Source organism: Hydra vulgaris, chromosome 10, assembly GCF_038396675.1.
Source record: "Hydra vulgaris chromosome 10, alternate assembly HydraT2T_AEP".
Taxonomy (NCBI): Eukaryota; Metazoa; Cnidaria; class Hydrozoa; order Anthoathecata; family Hydridae; genus Hydra; species Hydra vulgaris.
Window position 1 is genome coordinate 15,074,135 of NC_088929.1, and position 23,671 is coordinate 15,097,805.

The following is a 23,671-nucleotide window of genomic DNA, read 5'->3' on the forward strand; positions in this document are numbered from 1 at the left end:
TGACAAATCAATTTCTCCATTGGGGTAACATTTTATTTCTTTCATGATTTGATCGTAAATGTCAATATTAAACCAAATTCTTGTGTTTTGTGCCACTTCTTTTAAATAGTAAGAATAAGGAATAAACTTGTTTTCTCGTTTTGCTTTTTTCCGTTTAATTATTTCTTCCCAGACTATATTTTCTTCTAAATCTCGATGAAAAACACAAAAAAAATCAACATTAGGTTCTTCATAATTTTCCGTGTCACCAATTTCTTGAGTGTATTTTTTAATGTTTTTCATTCTGAAAAAAAAAAAACTGTTATTAAAGATAATCGAGTATACTATTATTACAAATAAATTTTTCATAAATGACAAAGTTATATTGATCGGTAAACCATTCAATAGTTTTTAAAATAATTTTAAAAAAATGGTGCAGATAATCTTTATTCAAGTGATAATATTTTTTTTTTGAATATTCAGTTTCATAATATACTTGTGCAAATAAATAAACTAAATTTATTAAAACATTATGCTGCAAAATAAAAAATTTTAAATGAGGTTTTATAAACTTTTCCAAGTTTTTTGTTGATACTTTATCAGTTTTTAGTATATATTTGGCAACTTTTTTTTTCATCGAATTTTCTTTTCTTTTTTCGAGGTAGTAAAGAAGAGTTTTTTTATCAAAATGTTTTTCGAGCACACAAAGTACATTTTGAGTTAAATTTGTCATTTCTTTTTTTATTCGAATAAATACCATTTTGCGTTTACATAAATCTAATAAAGAAAGTATCGGTTTGTCGGTATAAAGTTCTTGAAACGTGCGAGAAAGATTATCTTTATCAAGCCATATCTGAGCTTTATTAATAAACATTTTAGTGTAGTATGTGTATCGTCTCAACTTTGGATTAAATGAACTATGTTCTCCATTTTCCATTATCATTCGAGGACGTTTGTGTTTGATAACAAATAAATTGCCGCTGTATTTTCTTTTAAGAGTCTTCCTTTCTTTCTCCGTCATATTTTCTTTTTTGGTTTTTTTTCTTTGTTCAATTTTGATTTAAATTTGCTAATCTCAGCGTTGGCAAAGAATCTTCGAGCAGTTTGGTAACTTATCTTTGAAATTTTCTGAAAACGTTTAAATGTCTTTGTAAATTTACCTTATTTTTGTGAGCATTTTTTTAGTTGGTTCTAAAACAAAAAAAAATGACAAAAATAATTATAATATATATTATACTGTGTGTGAATAACAACAAAAATTAAAGTTAATATTTATTCTTAATATTATAAAGTATCATTTGCTATAAATATTTAAAAGTTCTTTTTGTTTTGCAACCACAACTTCGACCGGATAATTGCTTTTGTTTGGTTGACCGTCAATTATCGCTGCTTTTGGCGTCTGACCATTTGATAAATTTATGCAGTCTTCATATGTTGGCAATTGAGGAATTTTCTTCTTATATTTTATATATAAATCCGTTCTTCCGATTATTGCTAACATTTCTAATAAAAGATTGAATTTGCTTTCAGGTGATATGAATTCTTTGTTGTCGTGATAAATGGAATATGTGTTAAAGTGTTCCATTAAATCGATGCCATCTTTTATTTGTTCCTTCAAACGGAGCGGTATAGATAGACAAAATTTTAAACTACGTGTGTTGTCGCTCGTAAGATGATCTGCAAGTTCTCTGAAATATTTTTCAATCATTTTTTTTGCTAAAGAATAAAAAAGTTTTAATATCAATTATTTAATACAACTTAAAAAAAATATTTAAATGTGATTTTCAATAGACACATTAATAAACAGCATGTTGTTTACAATAAAATTTTTCAAATGTTCGTGATTTATAAATTCTGTATATCCGATAGCCGGATTATATTCATGAACAGGTTGGTAAAAGTATCGACAATATCCGGCATTTTCAAGTTGACCTTGGTTATAATTACCAAATGATATTTCCTTTTTCATTTCGTGACCATTATTTCGCAGAGTAACAATAACTCTTCTTTTAAACGGCCATTTTAAAACGTGATCATGTGGAGATTGCAAAAGTTGAAAGTAAATGGCCATTTTTTTTTTCAGCAATTTCGTACCCATACATTTTTATTCGATAAAAATAACCGTCTGTGGTGTAAGCAGGGTCGGAATAAAACGGTTCATTGGACAGTAATCTGAGATCCATTTGGTCACATTTGATAATTTGATTATCAGTGATTGGAAAATTTTCTTTTGATATTTTCATATCGCAAACAAGAGATTTTAAATTTGCAATTTCTTCATTTTTTTCGTTTATCAAATTTGTCAAGTATTCTGTTGAGCTTTTGACATGATTTTCAAATTCTTTATTTTTGCAAGTGACCAAACTTGACAGTTGAGCAATTTGTTTGTTTGAATTGGAAAGTGAAAGCATACAGTTATTGATTATTTTGTTAAAGACATTTGTGTTTGATTTTATGGTTTCGTTTATATTTTCAGTCGCCTTTATTATAAATCTTTCTTCTAAATGTGATAAACAATCTGTGACATGGTTTGCCATTATTTCAGTTGGTATTTGATGGACGCATAAAAAACACAAAAAGGTGCTTGGTTGAATTTCTTCATATCGGCATTCGTGCGTTTCTAAATTATTTACATTGATTCCACAGCAAAAGCAAGAAGTCGAATTAATTTTTTCCAAACAGTTTTGTTGATGATCAAGCAGGTTCTCGATATTTTGCAACATTCCACAATAACAGCAGCATATTTTTTCAGTGTTTTTGCGACTAAAGAATTAATTTATGAGCCCATTTTTGAAAAAGAAAATACACAAAAAAAAAAAAACGTTTTTTAAAAAACAAAACTTACTTGATAAACGGTTCCATTTTTTTTAATTGAAAATTTCAAGTGTGAAATATTTTTTTTTCTAAACTTTAAACTTATATAAAAAAAGTAAATATTTATTAAACAAGTGTGAAACGACAAAATTAAATGATCGGATTAAAATAAAAAATGACAGTAAACTGTAAAAACAAATTTAAAGAGAAAATGATTTTCATTGATAAAATTCTGAGAAAATATTAAAGGTATTTTTCGAAAAAAAAAAAAAAATTTAGAAAGATTTTTTCCGAGAAAATTTACAAAATTTTATAAATAATCTATTAATTATTAATTATCAACTTTAATAATCAACGCGTTTAAATTGCTTATAAACAGTTCGTCGCGTTCAAGACGGTTTTTTTCATCGTTTAGCCATATTTTTAAACTGTTTACAATGTTTATGATTGCCCATTCGTGTTGTTCGCGTTGAAATAATAATTGAAATACTCTTGAAAATTTATCGTAAATACGCAAGTAATCGTGATCAATGATTTCTATGGTATTATCAGCAAATCCAAAATACTTGGCCATTTCTTTCCACCGAGCACCCACAACATTTTCAATACATTTTTCCAATTCTCTTCTCGAATTTATACTCATTTTTATATTCTAAACAAAGCAAGTTATATTGTTACTGCCAAAAATATATATATATATATAAAAGAAAAAATTTTTAAATAGTTTTATTGATGGCAAAAATAAGATATACGCCTAGAACTAAAGAAACAGCCGGTAACTTTTTTTATTTAAAAAAAAAAAAACAGTTTGAATATTTTTTAAATAAAATAAAAAATTTATTTTTAGAATATATGGCGCGATCAAAAGCTACGGTGCCACGCTTAAAGTTTTCAAAATTAACACAAACAAATAATCCGATTACTCTTCAACAAAATCTTCCTAGCAACTGTAAAAACATAGTTATGTGCAAACGTAATACAAATAAAAAATATAAAGATAACAAAACAAATCGAAAACTGGGAAGAGTCGGTAAAAAAATAAAACGTTGGCGACAAACAGAAGAAAATTATATACATGGAAAATTAAACAAAAAACTAAATATATTCTCAAAAAAATTGTAAAAAAAAAAAATATTTATAATGTTACACGCTGTATTTTTTTAAAATATATAAAATTTTTCTTTTATTGTTCCGCGCTTTATAACTTTTGCTTCTTCTTTTCTTTTTTTTTCTCTAAAAAAAGTGAAAGAAAATTAAAAAAAATAAAAAAAAAGCAAAACTTATTTTTATGGTTAAAAAATATTTACCTCTGTAACTTTAAAGTCGATTGATTCTCCATCTTCAACTTTTTCAACGTTGTCTTTGACTTCATTTTCTTCGACTGTTAAATCAATTACTTTAACTTCTTTTTCTTTCATTGAACTCATGACCAAATCATAAGCCGCAATAAAATCCTCCATAGGTACTCCGTCCGGTTTCAACACCCTTTCATAGAATTCCATATCCTTATCGTCGAATTTAGTGATAACTTCTGCTGTGTTCATTGTGGCGAATTGATATTTTTTCAAAACAACCTGCTATTTATCTGAAAAAAACAAGTAATGTTTGCTCAGCTATATTTATTTTTTTATAAATTATTACAAAAGAATTATGTAGTTGAAAGAAATATTAAATATATGTTATAACAAACATTTTTTTTATTTCTGATCAAAATAATTAAAAAAAACTTTAATAAACTTTAATGTTTGTTCAGCTTTATAAACCCTTTTTCTTTTTCTATTCATTCTCTTCAAAGAGTAATGATTTCTGAGAAAAGTGTTTAGAAAAACAAAGAACTGTTCTCTTTCTTAGAGCGAAACAATAATTTAAAAGATTTCAAAGTACATAAACACATCACGTATACGTAGCATAGTGCGTTCGCATTCTGCACTATGTTGTAATCGCCATTCATGAACCGTTCGTGGGTTCAAATCTCAGCTTCACCCTTAAACTTCGATCTTTATCATGTCATTAAATGTAAAAACACTATAACCGTATGGTTTAGTGAACACTATAACCGTATGGTTTAGTGATGTATTGTCTAGAAAGTTATGTGTAAAAACACTATAACCGTACGGTTTAGTGATGTAATGTCTAGAAAGTTATATGTCAAAACACTATAGTCATAGTGAGTGCACTAGACTTAGTGATGTCCGTCTAGAAAGTTATATGTTAACACTAAAGTTCTGGTGAATACACGAGACTTGGTGATGTCTGTCTAGAAAGTTATAAGTAAGCAGGCAAAAAATAAGCATGCAAAAATAAAAATAAGTAAGAAATAAATTAAGTTAGTAAGCAGGAAAATAAGTAAGCAAGTTAACCGCGGTTAAATAAAAAAAAGTAGGCCTACTCATAAGTAAGACAATAAGTAAGTAAGATGAATAAGTAAGGCTAAGTAAGACAGTGTCGGGGACACAAAATTTTTTACAAAAAATAAAAACAAGTCACTAAGCAAGAAAAATAAGTCAGTTAAAATGTCTGTCTTGGAAGTTATAAGTAAGCAGGCAAAAATTAAGCATGCAAAAAAAAAATTAAGTAAGAAATAAAAATAAGTTAGTAAGCAGGAAAATAAGTAAGCAAGTTAATACTCATAAGTAAGACAATACTACTCCTAAGTAAGACAATAAGTATGTAAGATGATTAGTAAGGTCAAGTAAGGCAGTGTCGGGGACACAAAACTTTTTTATAAAAAAACAAAACAAGTCAATAAGCAGGAAAAATAAGCAAGTTAAAATGAAGAAAAAAATACTCAAAAAGTAAAGTAGGTCTACTAAGTAAGATATGCAAGTAAGACAAATAAGGTGTAAAAGTAAGGTAGTGTTGGGAGCCACAAAATATTATTTTAAATAATTATTACAATTGTGTAAAAAAGTAAAGTTAATTAAACGTGTATATAGAAGAAAAAATACAGCGTAAAATTAAATATTTTTATAAATTTCGTATAAATATATTTTAACAAAATGTACACAATTTATGAAAAAAATGTCAAGAACAAGGTCAATAGCATCTAGGCGAGAAATTGATTTTAGAGTATTTCCTGCCAGTCCTCCACCAGTAAATTTATTAAATTTAGGAATGGGAATGAAAGATCTACAAGTAGTTGTAGATCAATTGGATTGTAAAAAAATTCTTTATTGCAAGCGAAAAACAAAGGCAACGTATAAAAGAAATAGACAAAACATCAAAAATGGACGTGCAGGACAGCCGATATATAAATGGGTCTTGACAAAAAAACATTAGATAAATGTTTACATAAATTTTATATTAACAAAATATTTTATCAACAAAACCAAATAATCCTCCATGAAGAACTTAAAGTAAGACAAAAAATAAAGTATTGAATATGTCAAAAAGACTTGATTTGAAATAAAAAAATAAAAAAGCAAGTATAAAAAGACAAAAGAAAGTTAAAGATTAAATTTAGTCGGAAAACGTGTTTTAAAAAAAAAAAAATGAAAAAATCGCGACAATATCATGGAAGGAGGAGATTTAAAAAACGAGGAAGAGTAAACACTCAAAAACACTATAAAAAACGCGGACAAGGCATTTTAGGAAGCGTACTTGGTAGTATACCATTGCTTGGACCACTGTTTAACACTATATTTTAAAAGAAAAAATGTATAAACGCTGTCATCGAATTGGCACTATTCATCATCAGAAACAAAAATGTTCAACTTGTTTTTTAAACGCATTTTTTACTATTGTGCAAAATGACGTAAAAACATTTTCTTTGTTGGTAAAAGACATGAAACGCGATGTTAAAGGATACATCAGAAATATCAGAATGGATGTTTCGAATCGCGGAGAATATATTGTTTTATTTTCATATTTAAACGGTCATTTGGTCGAGATGATATGTGGTAATGTAAATGAAGGTGATTCGAGTTTAACTTCTTTTTTAGGCGGATTCGAACTTGAATATGTTGTAGCATTAAATATGTACATTGTAAAATATAATGATAGAGTTTTATATGAAGGAAAGAAATTGCCTTTATTATAAGAAAACAAAATTGTATTTTTTTAAAATTAAACAGTGTTTGAATTTTAATTTTTTTTTAATAAATAACGCGACTTTTAAAATTTTTTAATAAATAACGCGACTTTTAAAAAAAATAACAAGTATTAATCATGGATTTCAAAACATGTTTGACCGAGTTTTACAATAATTTTTCCTCGCCTTCGCCTGTTTCGGATTTACAACCGTTAGATTCTTCATATAGCACGTTAAAATCTTTAAATAAAAATTTTAAATTGTTTTTCCGAGTAGACGCAAGCAATCAAATGAAAATAATACGATCATCTGATATGGCTATTATTACATTTATAATTCGGCAAAAAGAAAATAAATTTGAAATGCTATATAATGACTTTATTGAAGTGATAAAAGATACATTTCAAATATGGCTACTCGAAAGCGAATGAGAAAAACAAGCGCTAAAAATAAAAGACATTTTTTGAGACGAAAAATGAAGAAAACTCGGGGACACGGATTAGCCGATTACATAACTCCGAAAAACGTGTCAAACGCTTTGCAAGTCGGTTCTCTTTTGTATAGTTTAAAAAAAGCGTGGAAAGGAAAAAAACCAAACACGGTAAATTTAACAAAAGCTGTCGAACCTTATATGCAAGATTACTCTTTTGAAGTACGATAAAGAAAAAAATTATAACTTGTATTTTATTTTTTATTTAAATAAAATGTATATACAAAAATAAATGTTTTTTTATTTTTTGAAAACTTTGGTTTCTGTTGCGTTTAATAAAGACTTTTTTTTTGCCGTTGCAATAATCACAAGTTATGTTAATCTTTGGTAACTTAAACATCTTTTTCTCGTATGTAACATATAATATATCGTCCTTGATAACGCCAAGACATTTGTTAAATTCTTCCAAAACTGCTTTTTGATTTTCTTTTGCCAAAATACAATATAATTGACCGTAACCACCACACGTATTGCACAATTGTTCTTCGATAGTGTCGCGTAAAGGACATATAGCTTGTCTTTGCATTTTTTTTTATAACAAGTTGAGATCAAAAAGCCTTTTTAAATGTTCTTTTGTGATGACGTCATCCCAAGGTCTGTCTAAAAATCTGTCTATTGTTTGTAATCGAGAAAAATTATTCAAGTATATTTGTTTTTTTTCTTCGTTTTGCATTAAATAAATATTTTCTTCATTCATTATAGAAGGTATAGCTAATAAATCCTGCATTGAGATTTTGTTCCATTGTGTTTCATTATTTGTTCTAAGCAAATCGTGACTTTTTAAAATGTTGCGTACAGTATTATCAGACAATATTTGTGCTTCATATATATCACGATTAATTGTTTTGTCTTTGGATTTAGCCGACAGCGAGTCTCGCTCCAGTTTTTCTTGTTTTTTGAAATATAAAGGTAACAAGACGTCTTTTTCAAACAGTCGTTTGGCTGTTGCATCAAGATAAGGAAAGAATTCTTTTTTTACAAATTTAAAGAATGGAGCCATCTTTAGCAGAATTTGTTCAGAATTATGAAGCTCAGAAATTTCAAAAAAATGACGGTTTAACAAAGTGTCAAGTAAAGGTATGTAAAATGATGAACTATATCTGTAATCAGGTATGTTAAATAAAATTGTTAAAAAATATGCCGCGAAAGCGCCACACAAACTACTGTTATTCCATTGATAGCAATTTTTGTTGTAAGATAACATGACATTTTGTTGTCCAGTTTCTGCGCTAAATTTCAAGATGAAATGTGTAAACCAATAAAATTCTTTATTATGAAGTGTCCACTCGTACGGAAAATGTTTTGTGTTTTTTATATAAGAATTAATTTCAATTTCGTTATAATTTATATTCAAGGTATTAATTTTTAAATTTGTTTGAACTTCGTCTACAGATTCAAACAAATGTCTGTTATATCTTAGATGAAAAGGAATTTGACGAAGAACGCTTTCTGGACCTAAACTGTCAAAGCAAAAAAAATGACCGTCATCCAATTTTATCAGCGCTCGCCAGTGTTGACCATCTTCTTTACTTGTTTCATTGTTATAAATAATAAAAGAACCGTTTTTGTTCATGCGTTTAATAATGTCGATATGGGCTGTGGATCGACTTAATTCGTCAAAGCCATACACACCTTTAAAATAATTCTTATACGCAGGTTGAGAAAAATACGAAATTAAAGACTCATTTGAGCACATTATTCTTCAATACTAAAAAAACTTGAAATAAATATTGTTACAACAGCATGTAAAATATTAACAAATAAAGTTTTTTTATCCGTCGGTTCTTCTTTTATTATTCCGTCAATGCTTCTTTTAACAGTTTGTTTTCGCAAAATTGCCTCGAGTTTTTTAATTAGAGTGCTGGCAGCACTTTTGTACTAAACGTATCTATAAAACCGTCTGTTTGATCACCTTCTGCTTCAAACCGGCTTTTATTAGGTTGTGATTCCATGACCAAAACTACAAGTTTTGAATGATAATATTTTGCTATACAGTCTTTTTGATCCATATAGTCTTTTTTTAATTTTTCAAAATGATTCTGATGGTCAAAGCAAAGCTGAGGCTCGTTTAAAAGGTGTTTAAAATTGCTATTATTGAAACATTTTTCAATTGAGCTAGAATCAAGATTTGCTCGTTTGGAGTTTAATATTTTTTGAAGCAATTCGTTAGAGTATTCATCTTTTGTATGTTCATCATCTGATATAGGAGAATGTGGAGAGGAGTTGCCAGATTTATTAAACTGGCTGTATCTTTTACTCACTTCGTCTAAAGCGCATACAACGCAGTTGTTGTGAATTCTTTTAATTATACTGTCTACTCTTTCCATTTTTTTAAATTAAAATTTAAACACATTTTACATTTTTATACTTGTAAAAGTAATTTTCAAAGAAACAGAGGTTATTTATGATTTACTACTCTTTTTTTTTTTAGATATGGTTTATGGATGTCGAATATATTGAAAATACAGAACGACATATATGGGGGAAAAGATGTCTAAGAGAGTTGTGTTTGCGAATGTTTAATGGAAACAAAATTTATCACGTTCAAATTTGGCCATGTGTACCTTTTGATAAATTAAGTTTCAAGGAACAAAGTACTTTTAACTTTTGCAATCGTAATATTCACGGATTAACTTATCAACCTGATAATTCCTTTTCTGGCGAACATATCTTTTGTTGTAATACTGACGAATATTTGACTCTTATTTTTAAAAATTATGCAAACAATTTAATATTGTTTAAAGGAGGAGACATGGAAAAAAGTATTCTAAAATCTTTAAATCTCAATTTATATTTCTTTGACTTGAATTATTTAAAATTTCCAAAAGTGCAAAATATGCGTTATTGGTATGGAGAACAAAAATGTGAATATCATTATACTCATTTGACATTTCAAATTTGTCGTTTACATCACTGTTCAAAATATGAAACCAAAATGTTGTTATTATACATGCAAGATTTACTTTATTTTAATATAGATGAAAATTCATCAAACAATTTTCGAGAATTTTTAAACTTTTTAAAGGATAACAACTGTAAAAATAAGAATACGTGTACATGTTTTGAAAATGTATTTTTTTTAAATGAAAATTTTTTCAAATATAATATAATTAAAAAATAACAAATGTTTCTTTTTATGAGTGAAAGACAATTTTTAACTCTTCCTTGTTTGCAATATTTCTTTCTTTATGCTTCAAGTAATCGTAAAGTTTGTCGTCTTTCTTGTAAAGAATAGCAGATATTGTAAAATTTCTTTTGAAAAAATAAAACCAGTTTGCTTGCGGAAACAATTCAATTGGCGAATTGTGGTAAAAATTACATTGATTAATAGCTTTGTAAATTAAAACTTTATCTTGCACTATTTTGTATTTTTCAGTTTTTGAAAAATAATCATAAATGCGAATAGGCGTGTATATAGTATAATAACCATTGTGAAAGAGTTTGTCATTAAAACTAAAACGGGTATAATTGGCTTGAAGAGTAAACTTTGAAGGTATGTACTTTTTTCGCAATTCTTCATAATCGCGGTAATGGTTATTCAAATAATCACCATGATTATTAATCAAATAAGGAAACAAAAAGTAATATTTGAGAGAAAGTTTTAATTTGTTTTTCCAGTGTTAAACGAAGCTCGATTAAAGTATTTAAAATTTGCAATAAATTCATCCAGCTTATCTTTGTACAATTTATATATCGGGTGTGTTGATTCCTTTTTGATAATTTCTAAAAAAGTTTCATTTATTAGAGCGCAAACTTGATACATTTCCCGAGTCCAATTAAGCGTTTGTTCTTCAAATGACATGCATTCTCTAAAAGATTTTGCAAACAAGTCTATATTGTTATTATAATCTTTCATTATAAAAACATGATAAAGAACCGAATATTGTTCTTCGGGTAAATTTAATTGAAGATTCCATTTTGTTAAATATTCTTTTATAATATTAAGCCAATCTTCATACGTGTGATCCAAATGATGAAATTCTTGAAGTATAGGATGTAGTTCATTATTTGGATAAAACAGTTGTAAGGCTTTCTCTACAGATTGATCGACTTGCTTGCTCGTCATTCTTTTAAAACTGACTGTAATTTAACATTTTCAAAGTATTTATACCCATTGAAATTACCTTTTAAGGGAATAAAAAAAACAATGTTTCTGGTAATAAACTGGTTTTTTTCAAGTTTTTAATAATAATACATTTAAATATCTCAAAAAAAAAAAAATAATTAAATAATGTTTAAAATTAAGCTTCTTCTTCTTCAGTTTCTTTTTTCAATTTTTTATTGCCAGTTTCTTGAATGGCATTTTCTTTCGCAGCTCTTTTTAAATTTTGATTAAAATTACGATAACCTTTTTCTTTCAATATGACGTTCATCATGGGAGGTTCAATTGCGGCCAATCTTTCGTATTCTGAATAATGAAACATTTCGTCGTCTTTTGCAAGTCGAATTGCAAAATTGGCAAACTTAACTTCTTTATAAATTTTCGTAACGTTGAACGCGTACACATAAGCTTTATTTTGAATAATTTCCAAATCGCTCATTAAATTTTCCAAAAATTTCTTTGTCACTTTACTTTGCGCATGATGTATAAACGCTTGATAGTTGTTTTCGCCGCCTTTTTTATTTAAAAAACTTTTGTCATCTTTACTCGTTTTTATTTCTGCTCTATACAGAAAATGAATTTTTTCTTCGTTTTTGCATTGCTGCCTGTATTTTTCAGGAAGCAATATCCATTCTTCGTCGTTATGATTAGAATAAACCACTTCGTTTTTTGTAAAATCGAATTGAGCGACAGGTTTTACCGGGCATTTTGAATATTGCCCAGCAATGACATCTTTCTCTCGTTGAATGTCACAAAGCCACAATGTATTTGCAGCCAAATCACCAAATTTCAAATAACTTTTGTCGTTGCAATATGTAATTTCAAAATCAACACTAGCCATTTTTTTTTTGTTGAATGAAAAAAAATTTTAAACAACTTTCTTTTATACGTTTTTTTTTCATTGTTTTTCTTTTTTTTTTTTTAAACAAATAAAATTCAAGATTAAAAAACAAGAATAAAACAAGTTTTTTTCGAACAATAAGCAACGTACGATTGTTGAACTTTGAACTCGATGACGTTTTTTTTGTGCACTTTTCGCTTTAAAAAAGAGTATAAAAGGAACTGTTTAGTTTAAAAAAAAAACAGAGTGCAAGTTAGCTTGAAAGGTATGTATGCGCTAAAAGTTTAAATGTTTTTTTTAAATGTAATTCTTTAGATACATTGTTTTTTAAATGTTTTTTTAGATGTCAGTTTTGATTGAAGATTTGGAAAACCATTCTTTTTATGCTACTTCGGGTAGCGCCGGTCTCGATTTGAGAAGTACGCAAGAAGTTATTCTTGAACCATTTGAAAAAAAACTTGTTTCGACTGGAGTTTCTATATTTAAAATGGATAATCATATTCAAGGTTTTATAACTGCAAAATCAGGTCTTGCTTTAAAATATGGATTAGTGGTATTCAACTCGCCTGCCATCATTGATTCTGATTATACTCGAGAGATAAAAGTCATGCTTTTTAATAACAGTAAAGAACCTTATAAAGTCGAAAAAAAAAGTTTTATTGCTCAAATCACATTTGTACCATTTGTTCGAGCTCAAAAGGTTGAAGTTGAATTTGAAGGTTGTCAATCTTTGTTTCATGTAGCATCAGCCGTTATTGAAAATAAAAGAGTTGGAGGATTTGGATCGACTGGACAATAAATATCATATAAAACTTTTTTTGATTTTTAGAACACAAAATTTTCAAGCATTGCTTATTTTTTTTATTCGTTAACTTTTTTTTTTTTTGAAATTGACAGTTGTTTTGTAATTTTTAAATAAAAAACTTTAAAAAAAAAAAGTCGGCAGGTATAAAAAAAAGTAACTGAATGTCAAAACTTTGCGACAATTTAAAGGAATAGACTTGTAAAATGCAAATTTCTGACGAAATAAACAATTACAATTTTATAAAGAATAAATTTTTTTCAGGATATAAAAAAATGAAATGCAACAGTAGAAACAACTCTGGCAAAGAATGCAGTTTTAATAAAAACGTGGAATGGGCAAAACATAAATGTGAACGTTTGTATATATGGAACCGCGTTTTCGATGAAAATCCAAAACATTATGAACATTTCAAAACAATTAGAAAAATTTTAAAATATGACAAAGACGACTGGGAAACAAAATGGAGCTCTGGTACAATAACAAAAATTTTAATGGAGTTAAAACACGATATTGAGAGCATTGATAAAAATTTATTAAGTTTATTGTACATGGATTGCATTTTCAAAATAATTAAAAAATGTCACAAAGCCATTTTGGAACTGGAAATTTTAATAAATGAAGAAAATAAATTTATTATAGAGAGGGATGTTGCCATTTCAAAATATTTAGAACTATGTTTTCAATACGACTTTAAAGGACAAATCTTGCAAGATTTTAATTATGTAACACGCAAAGAAAAATTTTTAGTTCATAAAAAAATAATAAAATCTGTATTTGGATCAATTATAAAACTTTTTTTCTAATTGTTTTTAGAATGTCACAATATAATTTAGTATACAAATCTAAATCTTGGAGAAATCTTGCTTGGTTAAACTTTGAACTGTATGAATCGTTTGTCCGTTTGTTCGAGTGTAAAGACAATGGTGAAGAAGAAAGCGATAATAGAGAATTATATGTCCGTGTAAAAGGTCATATTCAATCTGAAGTGCAAAAGCACTTTGACCACGACGGAATATCTTTAATAAATATTATTTTAACAAGTCTAAATGATGTTATTGTGGAATATAATCGAAGTATTAAATTAAATCAAGATTTACTCCAAAACTATTCTTTGTACGCTTACGAAAAAATGTTTGCTTTTTTAAAAGAAAATGATATTCCAGAAGAGAAAATTGACGAGTTTAAAAACTCGTGTCGAGAATATCGCAAAATGATTGAAGAAAATAGTAAACTCGAGTTTGAAAAATTTGTTAGAAATGATTTGTATTTAATGTATTGTAAAATTATGAACGACATTATTAATCTTTAATATATGTATCTATAATAAAAAATTTTTTTTAGTCAAGCAAAAATAAAAGTTATCAATTGTTCTCTAAACACAAAAGAAAGAATATGTTTTGAAAACGAAAAAGGATTTCAAGATTGTGAAAAGTTAATAGAAAATGGCTATACTAATAATTATTTTTCCATCAAAGTGCAATTTTAATAATACACCTGTCGGTCGCCAATTCATAAAAGATATTGATATGACATGATTGGTTTGTTTGTTTATGTCTTTGTCAGTGTCGAAAAATGATCGTTTTAAAACAGTTGGACAGTTTTGTTGAAATGATTTGGAAATTTAATAAAGTTTGTTCTTTAAAATTTATTCAACAGGCGGCTTTGAAATGTTTACAAGAAAATTATAGCACGGACATTTATCAAGTTTCTATTTCAAATTTTGACGACTGGGTTAAATTATTTACTCTCGAAATGAAATGTTTAAATTTGACAAATGTTGAAATTTTGATATTATTACAACACTTTAAAAACCGTTGTCCGTTTTATTATTGTCAAAGTTTTGATGCTTTTTATTTTTATTATAACAATTATAAAAATAAAGAAAAATGGTTGACTGAAATAAATGAAATAATAAAAGATGTTAAAAATATTGAATGGTATGATGATTAAATTTTTTGATTATTTTATTTAGTTATAAAAATAATGTGTCTTCTCCATATCATGTCGGAAGAAAAATTGAACGATTTTTTGCGACTCTTATACGAACAAAATTGTTTTTGTCCAGCTACATTAAACGAAATTCGAGTTTCCATGCTGTTGTGTGAAGACAACGAAGACACGTGGCAAAGTTTTTTCATGCACGTTGTTGATTTTAACGAATATCCGCAAAATTTAAGAAGGATTGTTTTTCAAACGATAAAAGAAAATTTTGGCAATTATTTTAATGAAAACTTTGACAATTTTTATACGTTTTATAATTCGGAAATTTTTGAAAAATGTAATTTTTTAACCAAGATGAACGATAATATTGCCAATTGGAACGAACAACTAAGTTCATTTGTATATTGTTATTTAGCTTATAATTATTTAAATAATTTTTAATTTTTTTTAGATGATTAACAAACAAATAATTATTGAAAATGTAATCAATTGTCAAACGAAGGAAGAATTTGAAACTTATACAAAAAGTCTAAATCCAGAAGAAATAATATTTTTGACAGCTTATTTGTCTTCTTTAAATAATAAAAGTTTTTTTTGCAACGATAAAATCATGTATTTTTTATGGTTTGTAAAATTTTTATTTTTGATTACATTTTCAGAATAAATTATTTTTAGTCAACTAAAAAAAAATGAAACTATCAAGTGAACAAAAATTAGCTTTTAAATGGCTAGATGACGGAGAAAATTTTTTCATAACAGGCGGAGCCGGCTGTGGAAAAAGTTATTTAATAGATGCGATTGCCAAAAGTGACCAAATTTATAAACAAATGACAGTCACAGCAAGTACAGGCATAGCCGCCTATTTATTAAACGGGAGTACCGTTCATTCTTTTGCTGGAATTGAAACTGGCACCAAAAGTGATGACTATTATATTCGGTACATGCATCCAGAAGTACACAAAAGATGGTTACAAACAGATGTCCTTATTATTGACGAAATATCAATGATAAACGCTGAAACTTTTGATTTATTGCACCGATTAGGTTGTAAAATTAGAAAATGTGAAGACGAGTTATTTGGAGGGATCCAAGTCATTGTGTGCGGTGATTTTTATCAATTAAAACCCATTGTCGGAAATTATGTATTTCAGTCTTCCATTTGGAAACAGTATATTGTAAAAGTGCTCAATTTAACAACGTGTTTTAGACAGAAAGACGACTTGCAATTTTTCAATGTGCTCAACGAGTTACGTTTAGGTCAAGTGTCTGCCGACTCGATAGAATATTTGACAAAAAGGCATTTTATTAACGAGGATTCAATCAACGACGAATATACGCGTTTGTTTTTTAGAAATTTATCTGTTCAATTTTATAATCATAAGAAAATGAAAGATATTAAATATAAAGAATTTACTTTTTATTCCAAAGATGTCATAAGAGATCCAAAAGCGACGGCGTTATTCCGAATTCCTCAAGTTCTCACAGTTAAAGTCAATGCGATTGTTATGCTGATTAAAAATATAAATGTCGAAGAAGGTTTGTGTAATGGTGCAATTGGAAAAGTCATTCAAATTGAAAATGACGGAGTTTGGATATTGATGAACAATCGTGAAATTAAAATTGAAGCGGTGAATGAAGATATTTTAGACAATGTCCATTTTACGATTGCTTCTCGTGTTGGAATTCCGCTGCAATTAGCCTTTTCGTTAACCGTACACAAAGCGCAAGGAAGCACCATGAAAAAAATAGTTTTGGATTTTAATGAAAACGCATTTAACCCTACTCTTTATTACGTTTCGTTGTCGAGAGTTTGCAATATAAACGATGTTTATATTTTGCATAAAAATAAAGATCAACTTGAAAAAATTTTTAAAAATATAAAGATTAATCAACTTGTTAACGATTATTATCAACAATTTGTAAAATAATTTTTTTTTTTTAGATATAAACAATGAATTTCAAAGAAACTAAAAATGAAGAAACCTTAAAAAATGGAAACATTTATAGCGAATACTTTTATTACATCATGGACAACTATAAAAACGAAGATGTCATTGAAGAAAAAGAATTGAATTATCAACTTCAATCACCTGATGACATTGTTTTTCATATCAACGAAAAAACCCAACACGGTTTTGAAATTGAACTTGACAAATGCAAATCTTTATTAGAAGTATTTCAAAATTTTCTTATCGCTTTTAATATTGTGACATTATGTGCCAAAACTATCGATAACGGTTGGTCCAAAATAATAAAAAGGTGTTACAAGTCTCCTGTCTATTTCATTAAGCCGTTAACAGGACTTGTAAATTTACAGTATATTAAAGATAACAATATCCGTTCTGTATTTAATATTTTAGAGAATGACAGTCAATGGCGCATCATCAGATTATGCAATTTTAAAGTCAAAAGTCTAAGTCGATTGACCGAAACTTCAATGTCAAACTTAAGGAATTTTAATTTATCTGGAAAAAGAAAAATGAATGAAGAAGACAATGATGAAAAGAAGTTTTGCAAACATCGAAAAAACAAAATTGCAGATGTATGCCATAAATATTATAAAAAAGATAAAGACAAAATTGCAAAAAAACAGCCTGAATATTATGAAAAAAATAAAGACAAAATTGCAAACAAACGGCTTGAATATTATGAAAAAAATAAAGACAAAATTGCAAAAAAACAGCTTGAATATTATGAAAAAAATAAAGACAAAATTGCAAAAAAACAGCTTGAATATAATGAAAAAAATAAAGACAAAATTGCAAAAGCTAGACTTGAATATTATGAAAAAAATAAAAACAAAATTTCAGAAAAACGACTTGAACACTATGAAAAAATAAAAGTCCATATTTCAGAAAAATATCATGAAAAAAATAAAGACAAAACATTGGACGAATGGGAAGGAGAATGGAATCGTCCACATGACGGCAATGTTCGTCGTCCGACAACGTGGACAGTTTTAAATTATAATCAGAAAAAAAAAATGTTTTTAGATTACAGCGGTTTATTTGATTCGGGTCTTTGTTTTTATGCTGCTTTAATGATCGGTTTGTTAATTCGAAAATGGAAAACCAACACCTTAAAAAAATGGAATCTTAAATTATTTGAAAACAACTTGTCGGATTTTAGTTCTGAAGACGAAATATATCAAATTTTATTTGAAAACACCGAAGATGGTCACTTGTATACGGCCTTGCAATCTTTAAAAAATAAATGTTACAATATGACATATGAACATCTTTTAGAATTTTGCGAAATATTTCACGAACCTCCTTTTGACAAATTAAATTTTAAAATTTTTAGTTTGAGAAAGCAAACAAAAAGAGTTCGGCTTTTACATCCTCGATTAAAATCGCAATACAAAAAAAAAATGGAATTATTACTTGAAATTATTTAAGAAAGTGCAAATATAACAAGAGAAGACCAAAATCCCTACAAAGACTTTCTTTCAGAAATAGAACGTCAAAAAGCGAACGAAAGAAAAAATGCTGACAACACCATTAAAATTTGCATAGTTCAAAAACAAGATAACTTTCACGCACTAAGTATGCTTAACGAAAATTATACCGTTTTCCATGAAAAAGGAATTTATCACTGCGAGAAGTGCGGACAAAAATTTACAGCAAAAAATTCGCATAAAAAAATTTGCAAAGGTTTTTACGTTCCTAGAAAAGTCGATATATTCTATAATGACAAAGCACTTATTACGGCTACAAGATCAATTTATTAGAGAAAGTCGAAACTGTTTTCCGTTTTTCATTACTTATGATTGTGAAACGGCTATTTTACAAAGTAATAACATTGCTTCAGATACAATAACGCCGTTATCAGAATTAAGTTATTATTGCCACAGCGTTGTTATTCAGTGTGTAAATGAAAGTTTAGCAAGAGAATGTTTTGGCTTGGATATTTTTGGAAATATTATCACACAGTGGGTGTTTTATTATGAAAACTCAATAGACAGTCTTCAAAAAAATCCTTTAAACGAATTGCCTCTTTGTTTTGAAAATGCCATCTCGATTTTACAAAAGACTCATAGAGACAATTTGTGGGAAAAATTAAATAACACAAGAGATACTTGTGAAAATATAGAACAGTTAAAATTAGAGTTGCGAGTCTTTGATATTATTATTTTAGCAGATACTTTGGTGAGATTTTCATATCAAATTTTGAAACCTCGCTTTGAATTTTTAAATATTTCAAAGGAAGATAGAAATTTAATATGGGAAAAAGAAAATCAGTTGTGCAGTATCTGTCGACTCCCGATAGATAAAATATCATATATAGATATATATAACAAACCGCCGACTCTTCAAGAATTTGAAATGCAAAACCATAACAATATTAAAATTTTTTCTGATCACCGTATTCGAGTTGTCAATTTTATATTTAAAAAAATATCCAAGTTAGAATTGTTTATGACTCCTAAAAAAGTTCAAAATTACTTGATATCGAACAAAGCTGAAAAAATTAAAACTGATCTCTATCAAATATCTTTATGTTTTTATATATGTTGCAAATGGTGGACTTGCTTTCGTTCTTACAGAGTAAAAAACGGATTATTAAGTCAGTCGGTCCGAATAACAGCTTATGATATTATATCTCATCTTAAACTTTTATGTACGCTCATAATGGATGAAGAAAAAATAAAAATATGGTTTGAAGGTGACGAAGTTGATATTATTCATAATCAACCTTATTTTTTAAACAATCTCTTTCAAAAATGTGTGTCTGAATTTTCTGTCCCATCGATATATTTACAGAATAACGAAATTGATCCTGTCACATTTTTATATTTTATTTCAAAACTAAATTTTTCATATTCACAATTGTGGTTTCAATGCATGGTCGATATTGAAAACAAGTATGAAACCGAAATTGTATTTGACAACTTAGTTCGAATAAAAGAGTCGCGAGAAAAACTATTTGCTCGTTGTAATTTGTTACTTTCTACTTTTGAAAGACTACGCCGTTATTGATCACGATCATTTTACTGGTGAAATTTACGGACTCGCGCATGATTTTTGTAACAAGAACTTGGGCAGAACTGATAATTATTTAGCTTGTCCCATTTTTGCCCATAACGCTTCCTTTGATAACCGGATAATGATTATGGAAGGGTTAAAAAAAATACTCGACATTCCTTTATATAATCATTGCGCTGATTCTGAAACAGAATCTTTCGACGCATTATTAAAATATAGCAACATGGAAAACGTATTTGTTATTGCAAAAAACACAAGCAAACTGAATATAATATGTATAGGAAAACATATAAAATTTGTCGATACGTTAAGATTGCTCAATTGTTCGTTAGATCAAGCTAGTAGTATGATTTCCAAAAAAGCTCAGCGTGAAATTATAAATACAATGACACGTTATTTAGAACCGTTTTATCCACAAATTCAAAATTTAATTTTCGATGATGAATTTACAAATTGCTTTATAAAAAAAACTCTGTTTCCCTATTCACAAATTAATGACGAACTGTTAAACATTGAATACAAAAGTGTGCCTCCAATAGAACTTTTCGCCCAAAACGATCTAATGAAATCTAAAAATTTGGAAGAGGAAATAAAAAAAATTAAAGATTCATACACGACAGTTTCAAAATTATGGAGTTTTTTAGAAAAAAAAATTTAAAATCGTTATTGCAAATATATACAGTTTTGGATACTGTCGCGCTTGCTTCTGTTATGATTGATTTTAATGAAAGAACTTTTAAAAATACCAATTTTCGTATATTGCCTCATCTAAGCATGTTTAGTTTTACAAGTAAATTAAACTCTACAAAGAGTTTAATTCAAATACAATACCCTCCAACACCTCAACATCAACAAATGATTGAAAATAGTGTTCGAGGAGGAATGTCTAACAACGGAGCACAACGATACGCTTTAGACACTGATTATTTTGATTCGAAAATCAAAGAATTGAATTTAAATAATAACATAAGAGGTTGTTTATTATTTATGGACGAAAACGGACAATATGGAGGAGCTCAATTAAAATCTTTACCTTTTCAGATGAAGTATTCGCTCGATTATGAGTGTCGTACACTAGGCAATGTAATAAAAAAATATTATCGTAAAAACCCGAACGGTTTTTCTACTGGCGCGTTGGTACATTGCAAAATTGCGATGGACCCTGCATATCAAGAAAAAGTAGGAGGTTTTTCTCCCATGGTTGAAAAAGATTGTATTCCGTTGGAAAATTATTCTCCGTCAGAAATAATGGCAAAACGTTACTTGAAAGCAAACGGGTGTTACGGCATCGAAAAAGACAAAACTTTTAAATTATTAATGAAATTAGGTCCGCACGAAACATGCGAATTTTTAGACACCTTAATATGGTTAACAAAATCTTGCGGTTGCAAAATTTTAGAAATTTATAAAGTTTTACCTCTATGGAGATATCCTCTTGCTCGAGACATGGTAAGGCAAAATATAGAACAAAGAAAAGAAGCTGTTAAAAATAATGATAAAGTCAAAGACGCCATTTCAAAATTAATGACAAATGGCCACTATGGTACTTTGTCAAAACAAATAATAACCAAATTAAATGTGGATTTTTTAGTTCACGAAGAAAAAGTTTTACAAGATTTAATAAATAATATACACGAAATTAGAAAAGTTTTAATAGTTAAAGGATTTTCAGATCAAGCTATTAAAAGTTTGCTGCCTCTTCATATTCAAAATTTATTATATAATGAAGAAAATTTTAACAATATAGAATCAAATCGTTATAAACTGGATATTTTTAAAAAAAAAATTATAATTGACCGATACGAAACTGAAGACTTTACTTATGACAAATATTTTAGAGATTTGTTAATCATTTCAAGCACAAATTACAACACAAAAAGCATCTTGATGTTAAATAACAATGGAGAAATGGGAGATTTATTCGATCTATTAAAATCTGACGATGATTCGATAAAATCATCTCTAATTATAAAATCGTCAGATAAATGCAACATGAAAAACAAATCATTAAGAATTGTCGCTTCACAAATTTTATCTTTTGCCAAACTCAATGTCGGTCGTTTTAGCTGGGATCTTGGAGAAGCTTTGCGGAAACATGGAGCAGAAAAACATTTAGTTATAACAGATACAGACTCTGGCTGCTTTTTTATTACTCAAAAAAAAGACGAAGAAGAAAAAACTTTTTTTCGACACAAAGTCGAAGAATGGTTAAACAACTCGAAAATTGGACAAAAATGGATGGACTATTCAAATTATCCAAAAGACCACCCCTATTATTCGATAGAATATGCAAAAGAAAGCGATCATTTTCAAAACGAAATTCCGCCACCACAGTTTATAGTTCAAACATTTGCTTTAGGGCCAAAATGCTACAGTGTTCATTCTGTTAACGAAAATATGGAAAATAAGCATAAAAACCGTGCAAAAGGAGTGCCAAATTATAAATTAGTGCCATCTAATTATATAAACGCGTACAATACATATCGAGTAGAAAAATATTTTAGAAATTTACCAGATCAACTTGATAACGAAATTCAACCTATTCAACAAAATAGAATGTCTGTCAATTTTAAAAACATTAGTATAAATCAACACACCATTGGTTTTCTAAAAAAATTTACTCAAAAAAACTACGTTTTTGATGATGGTATACTTACCGAAATTCGAGACTGTCATACCCTCTATCCCATTGTTGATGCAAATCTCAAAGTTTTACCCGACATTGAAAAATTTTGTAGTGATGAACATATTCAACATTTGCTAAACATTGAAAAAAATATAATTAAACAAACCGAGCGTTATAGTACAATGACAACGTTTAATAAAAATATTTTAATTCCAATATTATATAATTTAAAATCGGACATTTAAAAATTTTTTGTTATAATTAAAAATGGAATGTGCTCTCTGTGATATTACTGAAAAATTGGCACACATTTCAAATCTGCAAATTAATAGAGATCTCGCAAAAGGAGAAACAAATTATAAAATTTTAAAAAAAATATTAGAAAATGTATTGGAAGACTCCAAATTATTGACTTTTGTTACCTTTTGGAAAAGTATTCACGAGAAAATTGCAAATAAAAATAGATTATGTGAAACCCATGCACAAATGTGTGTGTCGACATCAAAAACCGTTGTTTTAATTTCAAACTATAGTGCAAAACGAATAAAATTTGAACGGCAAATACAACCTTTAAAAAGAGAATTGTCGCATCTCAATAATGCTCTCGGTAATAGTTTACTTGCACTACATCTTGTCAACGATGGTATTGTAAGTCAAGAAAGTGACATCTTTGACAGCAAAAACAACGTTATTCGTATAATTGCGAGCACTGTCGAACAAATAAGAAACGGATTGGAAATAATGGTGAATGCCAGTTTTAGAAAAAAAGACGTTAACGACGATATTAAATTGGAGAACAAAAAAAACTTTTATTTGGAAATTATTCTTAGTGTTTACAGTATTCTTTTGAGTTTTGTTAAAAAAAAAAAATGTTTAAAAATAAATACTGTTTGAATATAAGTACTTGATTTTTTTTAACTTTTATTTTTTTTAGAAAAAATAAATAATATTATGAACTCGACAGCATTTTACTGCTTAACAGTACGAGCAAAAATGCAACAAATGTTAACAGACATTTCACGAGGTATAGCGAGCGAATGGAAAAGATGTGCCAGTTA

The 23,671-nt window shown here is 27.9% G+C and overlaps 2 protein-coding genes and 1 long non-coding RNA gene across 3 annotated transcripts; all 3 read left to right on the forward strand.

Annotated features, from left to right (window-relative positions):
• The first annotated feature begins 3,101 nt into the window (after window positions 1-3,101).
• On the forward strand, window positions 3,102-3,837 carry LOC136085809 (uncharacterized). Its single transcript, XR_010641190.1, has 2 exons — window positions 3,102-3,568; window positions 3,641-3,837. It is a non-coding gene; the product is annotated as an uncharacterized LOC136085809 (long non-coding RNA).
• Window positions 3,838-12,599: 8,762 nt separating this feature from the next.
• On the forward strand, window positions 12,600-13,055 carry LOC136086159 (deoxyuridine 5'-triphosphate nucleotidohydrolase-like). The gene has a single exon (XM_065808436.1). The coding sequence runs from the start codon at window positions 12,600-12,602 to the stop codon at window positions 13,053-13,055; it is 456 nt and encodes a 151-aa protein (XP_065664508.1).
• A 2,636-nt stretch (window positions 13,056-15,691) lies between these two features.
• LOC136086160 (ATP-dependent DNA helicase PIF1-like) lies at window positions 15,692-16,930 on the forward strand. The gene has a single exon (XM_065808437.1). The coding sequence runs from the start codon at window positions 15,692-15,694 to the stop codon at window positions 16,928-16,930; it is 1,239 nt and encodes a 412-aa protein (XP_065664509.1).
• The last annotated feature ends 6,741 nt before the right edge of the window (window positions 16,931-23,671 follow it).